The sequence below is a fragment of the Muntiacus reevesi genome, chromosome 16 (genome assembly GCF_963930625.1).
Source record: "Muntiacus reevesi chromosome 16, mMunRee1.1, whole genome shotgun sequence".
Taxonomy (NCBI): Eukaryota; Metazoa; Chordata; class Mammalia; order Artiodactyla; family Cervidae; genus Muntiacus; species Muntiacus reevesi.
Window position 1 is genome coordinate 7,053,524 of NC_089264.1, and position 18,959 is coordinate 7,072,482.

Genomic DNA, 18,959 nt, shown 5'->3' on the forward strand with positions numbered 1-18,959 from the left:
CAGTAGCTCTTAAAGCTTCCAGTCAGATGTGACACATGTCAAAATCACTCACCTGTCCTTGGCTGAAGCAAGTCATATATCAGAGCCTGATGTCAATGGCGGAGGGATGTAAATGTTTGCCTCAGAAATTGGAAGTCTTATGGCTCTGAGCAGGGATGTAAACTCCTTTGGAGTAAGAATGAAATTGTGTACAGTTAACTTTCATCTTTGAAGTGGTTTTATAAACATGAGTCAAAAAATTTAGAAAGAGACTAAAGAGCACTAAGAGGTACTATGTTTATATTTTATATTTTTATAACCTAACTTTTATATTAACAAATCATCAGAAAACTTAGTATCTCACAAGCACTATTTATTCATGCTCATGAGTCTGGGCCGGCTTGCTAATCTGGGCTGGATTTTACTGATTTTGGCTTGCTTTCTGCATGAGGGGTCAGCTAGAGGCTTGGCTGGAGTCTTGGTCGAGGATGGTCTGTGCATTTTCTGTGGTCGCTGTAGCCGAGTACCATAAACTCGGTAGCTTAAAGCAACAGAGGTTTCTTGTCTGAGTTCTGGAGGTGGTAGGTCTGAAGTCAGTGTGTAGGCAGGACTATGCTCCCTCCAGAAGCTCCATGAGTGAGCCTGTGTCTTTTCCTCCAGGTTTTGATCTCAAAACTGCTTGTGCCCTTCTCATAAGTTTCATGTGACTCCCTTTAGGGTCCACCAGATAGTTTAGAATAAGCATCAGCTCTCAAAATTCTTAATTTGATCAGTTCTCTTGCTATATGCAGTGTTTTTGTTGTTTAGTCACTATGTTTGATTCTTTTGTGACCCCATGGGCTGTAGCTCACCAGGCTCCCTGTCCATGGGATTCTGCAGGCAAGAATACTGGAGTGGGTAACCATTTCCTCCTTCAGGGAATCTTCCCAACCCAAGGGCCAAACTTGCGTCTCCTGCTTTGCCAGCTGATTCTTTACCTTCTGAGCCCCCGAGAAAGCCCCATATGCAGCGCCCTTATTGATGATCCTATTTCCAGTCATTACTTTTCTAGCTTACTATTGGGTTGGCCACAATGTTCATTCAGGTTTTCCTGTATGATGGTATGGAAAAACACAAATGAACTTTTTAGCCAACCCAATATTAAATTATTCCACTTGAAGAAGTATCATGATGTATTTATGTGATTGACAGTTTAACTTCTTATTTCTCTGCTTGTGTGTAACCTCTGCAGACTCTCTAGTTCATTTCACTTCATTCTCTGATGCTTTTGACTCCCGCTTTGTTGTTAATCTCTCCAATACTATTTCTGTTACAGTTATTGGCAATTTTATTATCTGTCTGTAGACTCTTCCATCTCCAGTGTCTCTCAGTTCTTGATCTTCCTTTCTTCCGTTGTGCTTTTCATCTGCCCCACCTCTAGTCTTCCTGTCATTGCCAGTGACTGTGTATCTTCAGAGTCTCAGTTGAAAACATCCCATGCTCCAACCACTGACTCTTATCTTTTCAGCTCATTCCCTTTAGGACTCAACTCCCATAATACTCACCCACCAGGATTTACAATCTACCACTTTTCCTTGATTCACGTCACCTTCATCTTCTCACTTCTCTTAAGCAGCTTAGATTACATGATCCGTAATTAAAATCTGTCCCTTGCATCCCAGAGCATCTTCTGCTCTGAATTCCTTTGCCCCCTCCCTCCACTGAATTCATCTAGAAAATTCCCATTTGTTGTTAAACTAACTTTTCACCTACTCTGTGGATGCTGAAGACAACTCGAGAAAGATGCATGCCATGCTGACTGGTCTCACTTTGAATTCATAACCACTAAACTTAACAGCAGCAGCAAACTAAAGTGAACGTTCAGTTGTGTTTTCTAACACCTGGCTGCGTGAAATACTAACTGATGGAACATTTAAAATCACGGATGCCTTGCTCCCAGCCCCCCACATTATGATTTAATTGTACTGGGCCTTGAGGTTTTTTAAGGTTTCTCCATTAATTCTAATGTGCAGCAAGTTTGGAGACCATCACCCACTTCAACTGACCCCCGTCCATGTCCCTGGATGACTGTCATTTCTTCTCTGTTGAAACTTCTGATACTACCTTTCCCTTTTCTGACTCTTTAATGATCACTTTGCTTCTGAGAAAATAGAAGAAATGCAAAGAGAAGCTCTGCATACTTCATTTCTGCATCTCCCCGTGTCTGTGCCCGTTTACCCTTCTTCCCGCTGTTAGGGTGAATAAGCTTGTCCATACTCCTGACCAAGGCTGTCGCATCCTCTTGAGCCCCGGAATCCATCCCTTATGGCCTTTCAAGAACAGTCTCCCAGAAAATGTCCGCTATATTAGAGTTCTCAAAAACAAAAAACAACCACTAGGATATATGTCTCTATATGGAAATAAATTTATTTTAAAGAATTGGTTTGCTTGATTGTTGGGGACTGGCAAGACCAAAATCTACTGGACTGACCAGCATGCTGGAGACACAGGAAGAGCTGATGTTGCAGCTGGAGTCTGAAGGTGTCTGGAAGCAAAGTTCTCTCTTCCTCCGGGGACCTTGCTCTGTTTCTCTTCATCCTTCAACAGGTTGGATGAGGCCCACCCACTGCTTCATGCAAAGTCTACTGATTAAATTCTAATCATGTATTATTTAAAAAATACCTTCACAGCAAGATCTGGACTGGTGTTTGTAACTGGGTACCGTCACCTAGCTACATACATACACTCACACACCGTTCTGTCCTGGGCCTTCCCTGCTCTTCTCCATCGCGTCAGTCACACCAGCCTCCTTGGTATTCCTCAGCCAGATGTCCTCCTGCCTCCAGGCCTTTGCTCATGTGGTCCCCTCTGCCCAGATCTCTTCCCCGACGTAGATGCAGAGCATGGCTCAGTTCTGTGTTTCCTTCACGGCCCCATTGCTCTCACTTGCACCCTTGTCCGTGTCACTCGTATTCATAGCACTTATGACCTCACATAGGGTGTATCTTATCTTTGCAAATATCTCCTGTCTTCCAAACTAGAATGTCAGCCCCAGGAGGTCTAGGATTTGGTTTTGTTCACTGCTGTGTCCCTAGCGCACAGAACAGGGCCTAGTACAGAGTATGCCCTTACATATTTGTTGAATGAATGTTAACAACAAAAGCAATAAGCAGTATATGTTGTGATTTATTTCAGACTCTTAAAATATACACATACAAATCAGTCCAATAGTATTTTTATCTTAAAAGTAGTGAAATAGCAATGCCATATGGAACCTGTTTATGTCCTTATTACCAAAGTAGAATGCTTTTGCTAACTAAATTAATTCTTCCTTCTGGAAAGAAAGATGTGAAACCATATTTTCTGATCTGTTGCATGCCAGTCCTGAGCTAAGGGCTCACTACACTTTCGGATGGTGGTCTTAATCCACATTTTTGGAGTTAGGGACACTGGCATCACCATCAAACTCTTCCTCACTCTCTAATCAGCGGGAGGATTATCCAGAATTTGAGCTCTTTCCGTCCCCCTCTTTCTCTAACTATGCCAAAGTGCAGATATTTCTGCTTTAAGCAGCCTGCCTTAGCGGTGCACATGCATCTTGTTATCTTGCCTCCCTTATCTGTCTTCTTCATTTATCTCAGGAAGATCACTTTCTTTTTTTCTCTTTCCTGATTCTATTTTATGAGAGCACTCTATTCATAGTAGAGAAGTGTGAAAGTAATTCTAGTGGCACATCTTCTGGAGGAAAAAGAAATCCATAAACTTTGAAGTGGCATTAACTTTATCAGGAGTTACTGTCAATCAAGCTGAAATCCTTTAAGAACTGAGGCACACTCAAAACCTCTATTGAGATTTCTCTGTGGTGTTTTATGTCTAAGCTGTTTTCCGAGAACATGGATTTGAGGTTTAAATAAAAGCTCTATTTTTAATAATCAGAAAAAGAATATATACATATGAATCACTTTGCTGTATACCTGAAACTAATGAGATATTATAAATCAGCTATGCTTCAACTTAAAAAGAAGAAACAACTCCTAACAGAAAGAAAGAAACCATTGCTTAATCCAATAAAAACTATATATTTAGAAATTACTAGAACTGTTATATTTCTTACTTTCTTTGTAGTATTCTAGATCTCTTTGTAGTATTCTAGCAAAGATGTGTATTTATTTAGAAGTGTATAATTACCACTTGTCCTTGTTTCTTTGGCGGCAGTGCTTTGTAAGTTGCAAATGGCTAATTTAAAACAAACTTTCTGGAAGCATAGTCTGTTTTGAGACTGAGAGCTATCTATGTTCAATATATAGATTATTGTGGTTTTTACCTCACTTTCATATTTGACACTTCATTGGTTGAGATGATGACAGTAAATGTTGATAGTAGAAAAGCTCCTCCAGTTTTGAAGAAACCAGATGAGCCCTGTGGTTGAAATACAGAGTGTAATTAAAGGGGTTTGATTTTTCTCTTTGCTTCTTTTCTTTGCCCATGGTAGCTTTTAGTCTCATTTGTGTCTTACAGTAGTTGCGTTTGGAGCATATTCAGTACCCTTAATTGAGTAAGAGTTTAAATCCTATGAAATTAAAGAGAAATGTGTGGATTTAAAAGCAGGCTAAATCTCTCTGATATGTTGTAGAAACCAATGATATCAGTGCCACCTGGGGTATGGTTGGGCTAGATGGGAGGGAAATGGAGCAGGTAATGCTTCAGAGTTCAGGGAAGGACAGTTTTCATATTAGTAGTAGTTTTTTTTTTTTAATTGAACTATAGTTGGTTTGCAATATTGTGTTTCAAATATATAGCAGAGTGATTCAGTTACACATATTTTTCAGATTTTTTTCCCCACTGAATACAGTTCCCAGTGCTATATAGTAAACCCTGTTGTTTATCTATTTTGTACATGGTGATGTGTATATGTTAATCCAAAACTCCTAATTTATTTCTTCCCTTTCCCCTTTGGTAGCCGTAAATTTGTTTTCTGTGTCTGTTAATTTGTTTCTGCTTTGTAAATAAATTCATTTGTATTATTTTTTAGATTCCACGTTTAAGCGATACCATATGTTTGTCTTTCTCTTACTTCACTCAGTATGATAATCTCCCACGTCTGTCCACGTTGCTGCAAATGGCAATATCTCATTCTTTTTTATGGCTGAGTAATATTCTGTTATATATGTATGTACAGGATCTTCTTTATCCGTTCATCTGCTGGCAGACACTTAGGTTGTTTCCAGTAGTCTTAGCTATTGTAAATAGTGCTGCTATGAACATTGGGGTGCATTGTATCTTTTTTAAATCATTTTTATCTTTTCCATATATATATTCTGAGGAGTGGCATTACCATATCATATGGTAGCTCTATTTTTAGTTTTTGAGGAACCTCCACACTGTTTTCCATAGTAGCTATACCAATTATATTTCCACCAACCATGTAGGAGAGTTCCTTTTTATCCACACCCTCCCTGGCATTTATTATATATAGACTTTTTGATAATGAGCAGTGTGAGGTGATTTACCTCATTGTAGTTTTGGTTTGCATTTCTGTAAATGACTAGTGATGTTGAGCATGTTTTCAGGTGCCTGTTGGTCATCTGTGTGTCTTCCTTGGAGAATTATCTATTTATATGCAGGTCTTCTGTCCATTTTTTGATTGGCTTGTCTGTTTCTTTAATGTTGAGCTGAATGAGCTGTTTGGATATTTAGGAAATTAGCCTCTTGTCAGTCACATCATTTGCAGTCTATAGGTTGTCTTTTTGTTTTATTTATGGTTTTCTTTGTTGTGCAAAAGCTCTTAAGTTTGCTTAGGCCTCATTTGTTTATATTTGCTTTTATTTATTTTGCCTTGGGAGATTGAGCTAAGAAAATATTGCTACAATATGTGTCTGAGAATGTTTTACCTATGTTTTCTTCCAGGAGTCTTATGGTGTCATGTCTTATATTTAAGTTTTTAAACTATTTTGAGTTTATTTGTGCATGTGGTGTGAAGAATTGTGCTAACTGTATTGATTTACATGAAGCTATCCAGTTTTCTCAGCACCACTTTCTGAAAAGACTGACTATTCTTCATTGTATATTCTTGCTTCTCTTCTTGAAGATTTAACTGAATGTAGGTATGTGGGTTTACTTCTGGGCTCCGTTCTGTTCCATTGATCCATGTATGGTTTTGTGCCAATAGTACACTGTTTTGATGATAGTAGCTTCATAGTGTTGTCTGAAGTCTGAGAAAGTTACGCTTCCTGCTTTGTTCTTTTTCCTCAGGATTGCCTTTGGTAATTCTGGGTCCTTTGTGGTTCCATATAAATTTTACGATTATTTCTCCTAGTTCTGTGAAAAATGCCACAGACAATATGATAAGGATCACATTAAATCTGTAGATTGCCTTGGGTAGTATGACCATTTTAACAATATTAATTCTTCCAGTCCAAGAGATGGATATCTTTCCATTTCCCTTTCTCCTTCTGATGTTTCATTGTTAAAGAAATGTAGCAGATTTCCGTATGTTAGTCTGGTACTCTGCTGCCTTCCTGAGTTCATTTGTTAGCTCCCATAGTGTTGGTATGGAGTGTTTAGGGTTTTCTGTATAGAGTATCATGTCATCTGCATATAGTAACAGTTTTACCACCCAGGGGCACCAGGCCTGTGCTGAGTGCTCCGCCCCATCCTCATTCTTTGGTACTACCGAGTTACAAGGAGGATCGTTCCTGCAGCTTTGGTTGTGTAAGAGGTCTTCTGCCAGCTTTCCGTTAGTACTCTCTGAGAATTCTCCCACATGTAGATGTATTTTTGATGTGTGTGGGAGGAGGTGAGCTCCACGTCCTACTCTGCCTTCTACTCTTGATCTCCCCTCACATTAATAGTGTCTTTAAACTGCACGTCCTCCAGTGTAAATATTCCACTCTGAATGCTCATCTTATTTCTCCCCTTTTTCCCCCTCTAAATTTTTACTCCTTCCTTTTTTTGTTTTTTTTAGTTTTTTGCCACTTTTACCCTGTAAAGAAGAAGTGAGGGCAGGGAGAAGAGAAAGGGAAAGACCCTTTTTTTTTTTTTTTTTTAAAGAATTCCTTGCAACTAGTCCCTGGAAAGTTACAGCAGGACAGTATTTTGTGCCTATATCTTCATCAATAAATGTTTTAGTAGAGAAATATAAGGTGTTTCCAAATTAGAGGACAAAACTTTGGGACTTTTCTTCTCATCTGTACATGATAGGCAAAAGCCATATGGGAACACTTGATATTGTTTGTTTCTTATGTCACAAGGAGCAGGGATGTGGTGGGGAAACTTGAAAGGCAAATTAAAGATTAAGAGGGATTTGAGGAGAAAAGTCAGAGCTTCTTTAATTTATATGTTGTAAATAATTTCTTCTGAATTTAATTATTTTTAGCTTTTTAGAGTTTCCTTTAACTACAGAAAGTATTTTTTTGATGTTATTTTCAATTTCTTTTCTAGTGAGAATCCTTTCCCAAAGAACTGTTACCTGTGATCCCAAGAAACAAATTGAATAAAAATAGATTTCCCTGAAAGATCAGAGTTGGAGCTCAAGAGTATTACAGAATAGAATTTGGAAGCTAGTGGCTTAAGGTTGTGAAAGTAAACGAAAGTGAGGCTGAAGATATGATGGATTCTCAATGAGAGTTTGATTTGGAATCAGCTGAAAGGATTTAGAAAATGCCTGTGCATGCGTGTGTGTGTAATGAGAGGGAAATGTTGAGAAGTCTAAACTGACTTTAACGTGCCCTTGATCTCTTACTGTCAGATCCAGGTGATCGAGAGTGACCGAGCCAGCAGAGTGGGACAAGTTTATGCCACCAACACCAGAGGCCAGATCCCGCCACTGGTCACTACAGACTGTGTCATACAAGACCAAGGTATTCTTCTCTCAGTTACGTTTCTGACTGAGGTCTTAGTATTTCTCACCTTTTTTTTTCTTAAAGCAAATGCACTGATACCCTCCAGTCATGCTGTCATGGATGGGCCACCCCTTTATAGCTGGTAACAGGAACTAATTTGTCATTAATCAAGCGTGGAGAAGGTACTGTCAGCTGAGTTCTTGTCAAAATCTACAAGTTTAAGAAAATTTTAAATTTTAATTTATGGGTTTAAATTTGTTCATGCCCTACTTTGGTTTAATTTATTTACTACAGTGAGAACCTGGCAGGGTGGCATGAATGGATGGTAGGGAATTAACTGTTTAATTAAGCCAGCAGACTTGGTTCTAGCCCCAGTGACATTTTTTAAATAAGTCCTTTAATGTTTTTGGCTCTGGTTTCCCATTTTAGAACTGGATGGGGAGAGGCTGAGCTTTCTCTCCTGATTCTATCCCATGTTTGCTATCAGTTTCCTATTTCTGTTAAACTTTGTGCAGGTTTAATCAGGGAATATATTATTCTGTTTATGGCAAGTTAAAATACAGCCTGGTGCAATGCGTCATCTTAGATTCTGAACTTAATGGATTATATACTCAGTTCTAGAAATATAACACTGATACGCAAGCAGGCATGTCGTCTCATCTCAGAGTTGTCGAGTCAGCCAGTTTCCTGGTGGGCCCCCCTCTCGTTAGTCCATCCTGGGTTCTGCCTCCAGCACAGTCTTTTGAGAGCTTGCAGACCAGTGAGGCAGAAGGACCTGTGATTGGGAGTTTGGCACACCTGCACGCAGACCCAGGCTCTCTTCCTCACCATCCTGAGCTTTGCTTACCCCACTCCTCTGAACCTCAGTGTTGCCCTCTGTGAGATGTGAGGACTAAGACCTGCTCAGGGCCAGTGTGAGGATTAAAGGTGACTCTGTGTGTGTGTCTGTGTATGCTTGCATTGTTGTTCAGCCACTCAAGTCGTGTCCAACTCTCTGCAGCCCCATGGACTGCAGCACACCAGGCTTCCCTGTCCTTCTCCATCTTCTGGAGCTTGCTCAAACTCATGTCCATTGAGTTGGTGATGCCATCCAACCATCTCATCCTCTGTCGTCCCCTTCTCCTCCTGCCTTCAATCTTTCCGAGCATCAGGGTCTTTTCCAATGAGTCAGTTCTTCACATCAGGTGGCCAGAGTATTGGAACTTCAGCTTCAGCATCAGCCCTTCCAATGAATATTCAGGATTGATTTCCTTCAGGACTGACTGGTGTGCATGTGTGGAAGTATCTTTATATGTACGTGGGGTGTTGACCTGTAGAAGGGGTTGATATAGATTACAGATGATGTTACTGTTAGAGATACTACTATTAAAACAGACTTCAGATTGCTTCATTTCCTCTACTGAAAGTGATTTGTTCCTGATTACTTACAGAATCCATCCAAACTTGTTAAATGAATTCATATTTATTCGGTACTTACGACCTGGTAGGTTGAGCTATATGAAATTGCTGATTTTTTCTGTTTTGTTGACCTACAAAAATGGCAGTTTTGTTTCAGCCTAATAGTAAGTGTTACATTTGTATTTTTTACTATTTTAGTTTGAGGCTCTTTACAGGCCTAATGAATATTCCTCACGAGCCTCATCTCTCCCCTGTTTCTTTCTATACATCTGCCTCAGCCATACTAAGCTCACCCCCTTCTCCTCGTGTCACCGATCTCACTTTGTGCTTTTATCTCTGCAACAGATTAGTACTATTTTTGTTCACCATTGTACCCCTAGAAATTCACCTGGTATCTAGAATATAATGGCCACCCAACAAATATTTATTGAATAAATGTACTTGATATATATAACTCTAACCCTTTTAGTTGGGAAATTCCTAGTTCTTCCAAACTGAATTTAATTTTCCCTTAGAAATCTCCTCCAATTTCTTCCCCCACAGTGCTTCATAGACACTCCTATTATAACCCTGTTCCATTAAATTTTACTGTGGTTTGGATCATCTTTCCTACAAGGCTATGAGCTACTTAGAGCAGGATCATACTTGTTTATTCATTCATTCACTTACTCATTCAGCAAACATTCAGTACCTATTACCATTGTGGTTAATATTTATTAAGTGTTTGCTATGCATTAAGATGTCTTCTGAATTCTTTATGTGTATTAATTCATTTAATCCTCCCTGTAATTTACTGAGATAGGCATTAATCTCATCTTCATTTTACAGAGTGTGAAACCAAAGCACAGAATGCTTAGGTCATTTACCAAGATACTCAGCTAATGGGAAGCAAAGCTAGAATTTGAATCCCACCATTCTGATGCTAGAAGCCATGCTCTTAACTACTCACCTACTGCCTCAATTCAGAAGTGAAAGACACAGTTCTGTTCTTTTCCTTTGTTTGGCTACGCCATGCAGCATGTAGGATCTCAGTTCCCTGACCTGGGATCAAACCTGTACCCCCTGCACTGGGAGCACAGAGTCTTAACCCCTGGACTGCCAGGAAAGTTGCATGGTCTTATTCTTAAATGAGTGCACAGTCTGGCAGGGAAAAGATATAACTAAATATTAATATTATAATAGTATGGTAATGTTATAAGGATAAAACGCATTTTGCTGTGGGGACTTAAACATGCGGTAACTAGCCGAGCCTGTGCTGGGAGAGCGGGGGCTACTAAGCTGAGCCCCGAGTGAGCAGGTGTGGGCCAGGACACAAGTGGGGAGCTTGGGAGAGGAGAAGGTCGGCAGCCAGTAGCGGCGGCTGTGCTGAGGTCTGACAGTGGGAGAGCGTGCATGTGTTAAGGAGCAGCACCTGCAGAGCTTGTTGTTTTTGTACTTTTTTTTAACATAGAGGTGATGTTTTAAAATTGTGGTTAAATGCACATAAAATAAAATTTGCTGTGTTAGTGATTTTAAGTATACAGTTCACAGTGTTGTGCAACCATCATGATTATCCATTTCCAGAACGTTTTCATCAGTCTACACTGAAACTGAACCCAGTAAACCACTGCTCCCCATTCCTTCACCCTGCCAGCCCCTGGTGCCTCCTGTTCTGCTCTGTCTCTGAATGCCTCGTGTAAGCAGATTCGTGTGACATCTGTCCTTTGTGTCTGGCTTACTTCACTCAGCATAATATTGTCAGAGTTTGTCCATGCTGCAGCGTGAGTCAGAAGCTCATTCCTTTTTCAGGCTGAAGGATGCTCACTCTTAGTATATACTGCATTTTGTTGTCCATCTGTCTTTTGAAGGCCATTCGGGTTGTTTCCATCTCTTGACTGCAGTGCACAGCTGTGGCCACGAGCACTGGCACACACACGTCTCTGTGAATCCCTCCTTCAGTTCTCTCGGATGTTTACCTAGGAGTGGAACTGCTGGGTCGTATCGTCCATATAGGGGAAGCGTAGGAGGAAGGAGTGGAAAGAGGGGGAAGGAGGTGGCAAGGTCTTGATTATCATCAGCTCTCCACAGCCTGCTGCCCAGCCCTTGGCAAGAACGGAGAGCCGCCTGGCATGGAGGGAGCCCTGCATTTGGGCAAGTCACACCCGTTTGCTGTAAAGCCCGTTTCTCTGACTTATTTGCTGTTATTGATTAGTAGACTTTTTAAAATTGTAAATTTTTTTTAATTGAAGTTAAATTGATTTACAGTATCATGTTAGATCCAAGTGTACAGCAGAATGAGTCAGTTTTATGTATATTTTCTTTTTCAGATTCTTTTCCACTGTAGGTTCTTACAAAATATTGAGCATGGTTCCCTGTGCCATACAGTAGGTCCTCGAGGATTATTTTATATACAGTAGCATGTATATGTTGCTCCCAGCTTCCTAATTTATCCCTCACCACTCCTTTCTCCTGCGGTAGCCATTAGTTTGTTTTCTATGTCTGTGATTCTATTTTGGTTTTATAAATAAGTTCACTTGGGTCATATTTTAGATTCCACATTTAAGTGACATAATATTTGTCTCTGACTTAACTTCACTTAGTATGACACTCTCTAGGTCTATCCATGTTGCTGCAAATGGCATTGTTTCTTTTTCATGGCTAAGTTATATTCCATTATATATACATACCACATCTTTATCCACTCATCTGTTAATGGACATTTAGGTTGCTTGCATGTCTTGGCTACTATAAGGAGTGTGGCAGTAAACATTGGGTGCGTGTATCTTTTTGAATTAGTTTTCATCTTTTCCATATATATACTCAAGAAGGGACATCAGTGGGCCAAGTGGTAACTCTAGTTTTAGTTTTTAAAGGAATCTTCATACTATTCTCCATAATGACTGTACCAATTATATTCCCACCGACAGAGTAGAGGGTTCCCTTTTCTCCACACCCTCTTCAGCCTTTATTATTTGTAGACTTTTTAATATGATCTTTCTGACTGGTGTGAGGTGACACCTCATTAGAGTTTTGATGTGCATTTCTCTAATAATTAGAGATGTTGAGCATCTTTTCATGTGGGCTTTTAGTCACCTGTCTGTCTTTGGAGAAATGTCTGTTTATATTTTCTGCCCATATTTTGATTAGGTTGTTTGTGTTTGTGATATTGAGCTGTATAGAGCAGTTTGTATATTTTGGAGATTAATCCCTGTTGGTTGCATCATCTGCAAATATTTTCTCTCCTTCTGTAGGTTGTCTTTTTGTTTTGTTGATGGTTTCCTTTGTTGTACAAAAGCTTGTAAGTTTAATTAGGTTCTATTTGTTTCTTTTTGTTTTTATTTCCAGTACTCTAGGAGACAGATCCAAAAAAATATTGCTGTGATTTATGTCAAAGAGCATTCTGCTCGTATTTTCCTCTAGGAGTTTTATAGTTAGTGTTCAGTCTTACATTTATTAATAGATCTTTAATCCCTTTTGAGTTTATTTTTGTTTAGTGTTAGAGAATGTTCTAATTTCATTCTTTTCCACGTAGCTGTCCAGTTTCCCTAGCACGACTTTTTTCAGTTACAGTTTTTATTTACTGATTTGTGGCTCTGCTGGTCTGCATCACTGTGAGGTTTCTGGCTGTAGTTGTGATGGGGGTGCTGCTTTCTAGTTGCAGCCCGTGGGCTTGTTGCTGCCATGCTTCTCTGGTTGTGATGGAGAAGCCAATAAAGGGGCGCACCTGCTTTAAGAATGTCACTTCTTTGCCTTTGGCCATGGGATCTGATTTAAGACTCTGTTTCCCCCTCGATTCTGAGCTTCTACCTGCCCCACAAGATCTTGTTCAAGCAGTGCATCCCTTGCTTGGTCACCTGTGACCCGTGTGTAAAACTTGTTGCCTCCCTTGGGCCACTTAGTAATCGGTTTGCTCTTCTGTGATTCTTACCTGCTATGTTGCAATTGCCCACTTTATTTACTTTATTATTTATTGTTGGCTTCGTTGGTCTTCATTGCTGCTGGGCTTTTGTCTGGTTGTGGCAAGTGGGGCTCCCCTCCAGTTGCAGTGCATGGGCCACTCACTGCATGGGCCGCTCACTGCTTGGCTGCTCACTGCGTGGCCGCTCACTGTGTGGCCTGCTCACTGTGTGACCTGCTCACTGCGTGGCCTGCTCACTGCATGGGCCTGCTCACTGTGTGACCCGCTCACTGCATGGCCGCTCACTGTGTGGCCTGCTCACTGTGTGACCCACTCACTGCGTGGCCCGCTCACTGTGTGGCCTGCTCACTGTGTGACCCGCTCACTGCGTGGCCCGCTCACTGCGTGACCCACTCACTGCGTGGCCCGCTCACTGTGTGACCCGCTCACTGTGTGGCCCGCTCACTGTGTGACCCGCTCACTGCGTGGCCCGCTCACTGCGTGGCCCGCTCACTGCGTGACCCGCTCACTGCGTGGCCCGCTCACTGTGTGACCCGCTCACTGCATGGCCGCTCACTGCGTGACCTGCTCACTGCGTGGCCCGCTTACTGCGTGGCCTGCTCACTGCGTGGCCGCTCACTGTGTGGCCTGCTCACTGTGTGACCCGCTCACTGCGTGGCCTGCTCACTGCATGGCCGCTCACTACATGGCCTGCTCACTGTGTGGCCGCTCACTGCGTGGCCTGCTCACTGCGTGGCCGCTCACTGCGTGGCCTGCTCACTGCGTGGCCTGCTCACTGTGTGGCCTGCTCACTGCGTGGTACGCTCACTGCGTGGCCTGCTCACTGCGTGGCCCGCTCACTGTGTGGCCGCTCACTGCGTGGCCTGCTCACTGCGTGGTCCGCTCACTGCGTGGCCGCTCACTGCAGGCCCTGAGGGGTGGACTTGGCAGCTACAGCTCCTGGGCTCTAGCAGACAGGCTCCACAGTTGTGGCGCACGAGCTCAGCTGCTCTGTGGCAGGTGGGGTCTTCCCAGATCAGGGGCTCAACCTGGGTCTCCTGCATTGGCTGGCAGGTTCTTTACCACTGAGTCACCAGGGACCCCCGAATTATCTGCTTTATCATCATTCTCTTCTACCAGACCTTAAAGCCAGAGGCTTCACTCCCCTGCCTTTAAGCCTCTAACTTGGGGATTAGCTTCATAAATATTTGTTGAATGAATAAATTACTGAATGTTTTTAGTCAGTTTATCCCATAAGTTTCTTTATTAAGCATATCAAGGGATTTGGATCTTAATTACCAAGGTTGCTAAATTATCTTTTATAAATGTACCTTTCATGCCCCACTTTTGCATACCTGCTTAAGAAATAAATTCTTTGTTGCTTTATAAAAATTTATTCTTTGTGTGCATTAGCTTCTTGTAAAAAGTTTGTTTAGTCTCCTTCATGAACTTGTTCATGTGCATATTTCATTGTAAAAAATAAGATTTTTTTCTTTTTTTTTAATTTATTTTTATTAGTTGGAGGCTAATTACTTTACAATATTGTAGTGGTTTTTGCCATACATTGACATGAATCAGCCATGGACCTACAAAAATAAGATTTATAAAGATAAAAAATGCTCAATTTCAATGTATTATTGGAAATGTTAGCTAGTGAAAGTTGAGTACAATGAAAAATTAAAATACACTTTAAAATATTCAAAAATTCTTATTTCCTGCTATGTGTAACATTGTGTGATGATGAGGAGGAAGGTTTTATCTAAGTTATATGAAATATACAATAATAAGGGTTCAAGCATGTTTACATTTATTACCTAATATTTCTTTTTCTTCTATTCCTGATGTCAGAACTCTTGTTTTACCCTATGTCAGTATTCACTTGGACTCTACCTGTCTCTGATCTTTCTTCCTGCCCCCAGAAGCTATCTAGTACATTCTGAATAATTTTCTTCAGGTATTTATTTGATCACATGGGTGGCTCAGTGGTAAAGAATCCACCTGCCAATGCAGGAATCACAGGAGACGCATGTTGGATCCCTGGGTCAGGAAGATCCCCTGGAGGAGGAAATGGCAACCCACTCCAGTATTCTTGCCTGGGAAATCCTATGGACAGAGGAACTTGGCAGGCTGCAGACCGTGGGGTTGCAAAGAGCAGGACACAGCTGAGCACACACACACACATTGCTAAGAAATGTCCCATCATTGCCCAGGGGAAAACAGGATTGGTCTTAACTCTTGTCCAAATTCACGGCTTCATGACCTGGACCCAACTTGTCTGGGATGTCAGAGAGACTGTGATAGGTTCTAATACCACTTTTGCCACTTCTCACCCTTTGACTTTGGTAAGTCACTTAACCTCCCAGTGTCTCAGTTTACTCCTCTGTAAAATGGGATCGTAGGGTATCCGTCTCATAGGCAATTGTGAGACTAGAATGAATTTACATGTAGCAGTCTTAGAATGATGCCTAATCCATTGGCATTGATTGTTATTATCCTTGTTGCTAGTACCACATTTTCCCCCTTTATCACACTCTCTGCAGCGGGGCCCCCAAACTGGATTCAACCTACAGACATGTTAATTTGTTATACAGAATAATTTATTTCTGTTTGAATTAGTTGCCATTATATAAAAATCAAAATTTTTATGTAAAAATCAAGATTTCTCTCTGGTCCCCCCAAACCGTAAAATGTGTGAATAATAGATTAAATATGAAAGGAAGCTCAGCTTCTCAGGTCCAGCCTTCCCCTCGTTCTTGACCCACCTATGCAGTGAGGCGTGGCCAGAGAAAGGCCAAAGAAAGGCTGAGAGGCTGCAGGCCCGGCCGAGTGACCACTCATCCTTTCCTTTCAGCTGGCTGTTACGTCCTCCCTTCTGAGAACAGGACACAATCAGAAGAGAACTTCCGTGGATCCTCACCATCACGTCAGCCCCTATTCCTCATAGGGCCTTGTGCTCTGCCTTCCTACTCTTGGCCATAAGCGTGCTGCAGCTGAAATCTCCTACTGTGTGCCATCAAGTGTACTGCTATGCTGTCTCCCCCCTCTCTCGCACGTCATTAAGAGTTCTCTTTCTACATAGGGACTCCCGTCTGTTACAAGGCCTTCTCCTATCTTAAACAATGTTTTCTCGATCCACTCCCTTTACCAGCTCCCCGCTTTCTTTGCTCTTGGGTGCTCCTCCGTGCAGGGCAGCAAAGGAGACACAGACGTGAAAAACAGACTTCTGGACTCGGTGGGAGAGGGAGAGGGTGAGATCTGAGAGAATAGCGTTTAAGCATATGCATCACCGCAGGTACAGTGGCTAAGCAGTGTGGGTTTGCTGCGTGATGGAGGGTGCGCAAAGCTGGTGCTCTCTGACAGTCTGGGGGGCGCGGTGGGGAGGGAAGTGGGGGGGCACACATGGGTTCCTATGGCAGAGATCATTGTAAAGTAATTGTAAAGTATTGTAAAGTAATCATCTGCCAATTAAAGTAAATATATTAAAAACCCTTGGAAGGATTATTGCGTACTCATCACCTGCCTCTCTCTCCTAAACCCACTGTGCGCAGCCTCCCTGCCCTCCTCCTCCTCACCCCACCGTTCCCCTGAAAGTCTCTGCCAGCCCTCCAGCCCCGCTGCCCCCAGCGGTCATGCTGACCTGGTGTCAGCGCCTGCACAGTCTGCCTCTTCCCTGATGGACTTTCTTCCCCTCCAGACACCCTCGTTTTTACACTTCTTGGTCCTTCTGCTGGTTTCTCCGTGTCTCCTGGCTTCTTTATGTCAGAGGACTCAGGGCTCAGTCCTCACGCAGCTCTTCTCTGGCCACTTTGTGGTTTTTAATCTAGTTTCCTGGCTCCGAATACTGTTTATAGGCCCAGAACTCCCAAACGTGTTTCTCCATCTCAGCTTTCATCCCAGCGCCAAGACGTGTGTGTCTGATTGCTTACTCAGCGTCACTGCTTGATCGCCTAATAGATTTTCCAGATGGACATGCCTGGAGCCAGGTGCCCGGTTTTCAACCACGGGCTCAGTAAAAACCCCTTCCTTTCCCGGAGCCTTTCTCTGGTCAGTTCATGGCAACCTCACGCTTCTGATCCCTCAGGCCAAAAGCTTTGGGGTCACCTGCATCGAGCTGATTTGGGCTCTGTGCCGTCCCTGAATTCCTTGCCAGCTGCCCCAGCTGCCTCATCCTGGCCTCACAGGCCCCCTGACGTTCCTCCTCCAGCCCAGGCTCACGCTCTCCCCGGACGCCTGCGGGCAGATCCCTTCCCATTGGCAGCCTTCCCTCCAATGATGCCTTTTGAAGAAGATCGATTCTATAACTGTTTAAAATTGCAGTCTTTTCCCACTGTGTCTCCCCTCCCCCTCCCCCAGAGGTGCTTTTTTCCCATAACATTTGTCATCTTCTAAGCTCCTGTGTAATTTATTGGGGTTTTTTAGGTCTATTATTGTCCGTGTCCTCTGCAAGAACATAAACTCTACAAGGAAGCACCTAGGACAGTATCTAGAATTAGCAATCAATACACACTCATTTGATAATTATGTTCTTTTGCCAAAATATATTATGATTTAATTGTTAAGTTTATTTTAGATAAGTTATTCTAGTAATTTAAAAATATTCACGCCATGGATATTGGGTTTTTTTAATTTATTTTTAATTGGAGGATAATTGCTTTAGAATGCTGTGCTGGTATCAGCCATAAGTATGCATGTACCCCTCTCTCTTGAACCTCCCTCCCACTCCCCCATCCCACCCCCAGGTTTTCCCAGAGCACTGGGTTGAGCTCCCTGTGTTATACGGCAACCTTCCACTAGCTATCTGTTTTACACATGGTGATGTATATATTTCAATGCTACTCTCTGAATTTGCTCCACCCTCTCCTTCCCTCACCGTGTCCACACGTCTGTTCTCTGGGTGTCTCTATTCCTGCCCTGCAAATAAGTTCATCAGTACCATTTCCATGGATATTGTTTTCATACTCATGCATGCTATGAAAAAAAATATTTGGTCAGGAAACTTGGTGTATTTTAAAAATAGATCCAGGTGTTTTTAAAAAACTTTTTCTATTATAAATAGAATTTTAATTTCTAAGTTGAATTACAAGTTAAGGAGGAAAACATGGTCAAAAGGAATTCTATTTGACACAGTATAACTAGCTGATACGAAATGGTGTACAAATGCTTACCTTTCTCATAACAGATGTATTGATAGGAGAGGATGAAGATGAAATTTTATTCTTGTTTTGTGTCTTTGCTTTACTTTTCCCATTGAATCTAAATACCTCTCCAATCTCTGAGTGGCTGTATTAATACCATGCTTATGGAAAATAATTTAAAATCTTTTACATTTTTGCAGCAGTATTTAGTGTCTTATTTTACAAGAAACTATAATGTGCCTAGAATATAGGTCATAAAATTATACAGTGCTCCATTTTATTTTTTAGAAACCGTGAAGCTTTACAAATAAGGCGATGCATTACCTAGACGTGCCTTTATAAAGGTTTAAATACACAGGGCAGGTTTTTTTTTTTTTTTTTTTTTTTTTTTTTTTTTTTTTTTTTTTTTTTTTTTGTTGTTTCTTTTTTTTTTTTTTTTTTTTAATATTATTTTATTAGTTGGAGGCCAATCACTTTACAACATTTCAGTGGGTTTTGTCATACATTGACATGAATCAGCCATATAGTTACATGTATTCCCCATCCCGATCCCCCCTCCCACCTCCCTCCCCACCCGACTCCTCAGGGTCCTCCCAGTGCACCAGGCCCGAGCACCTGACTCATGTATCCCACCTGGGCTGGTGGTCCGTTTCACCATAGATAATATACATGCTGTTCTTTCAAAACATCCCACCCTCACGTTCTCCCCCAGAGTTCAAAAGTCTGTTCTGTATTTCTGTGTCTCTTTTT

At 41.8% G+C, this 18,959-nt stretch overlaps 1 protein-coding gene across 2 annotated transcripts in view; it reads left to right on the top strand.

The window, feature by feature from the left end:
- Positions 1-18,959, top strand: part of SEC24D (SEC24 homolog D, COPII coat complex component) — a 115,157-nt gene that overhangs the window by 19,929 nt on the left and 76,269 nt on the right. For both annotated transcript variants that reach the window (XM_065907217.1, XM_065907218.1), the window contains exon 7: positions 7,706-7,817. In XM_065907217.1, coding sequence (XP_065763289.1) covers positions 7,706-7,817 — 112 coding nt within the window. The remainder of the gene's footprint in view (positions 1-7,705; positions 7,818-18,959) is intronic.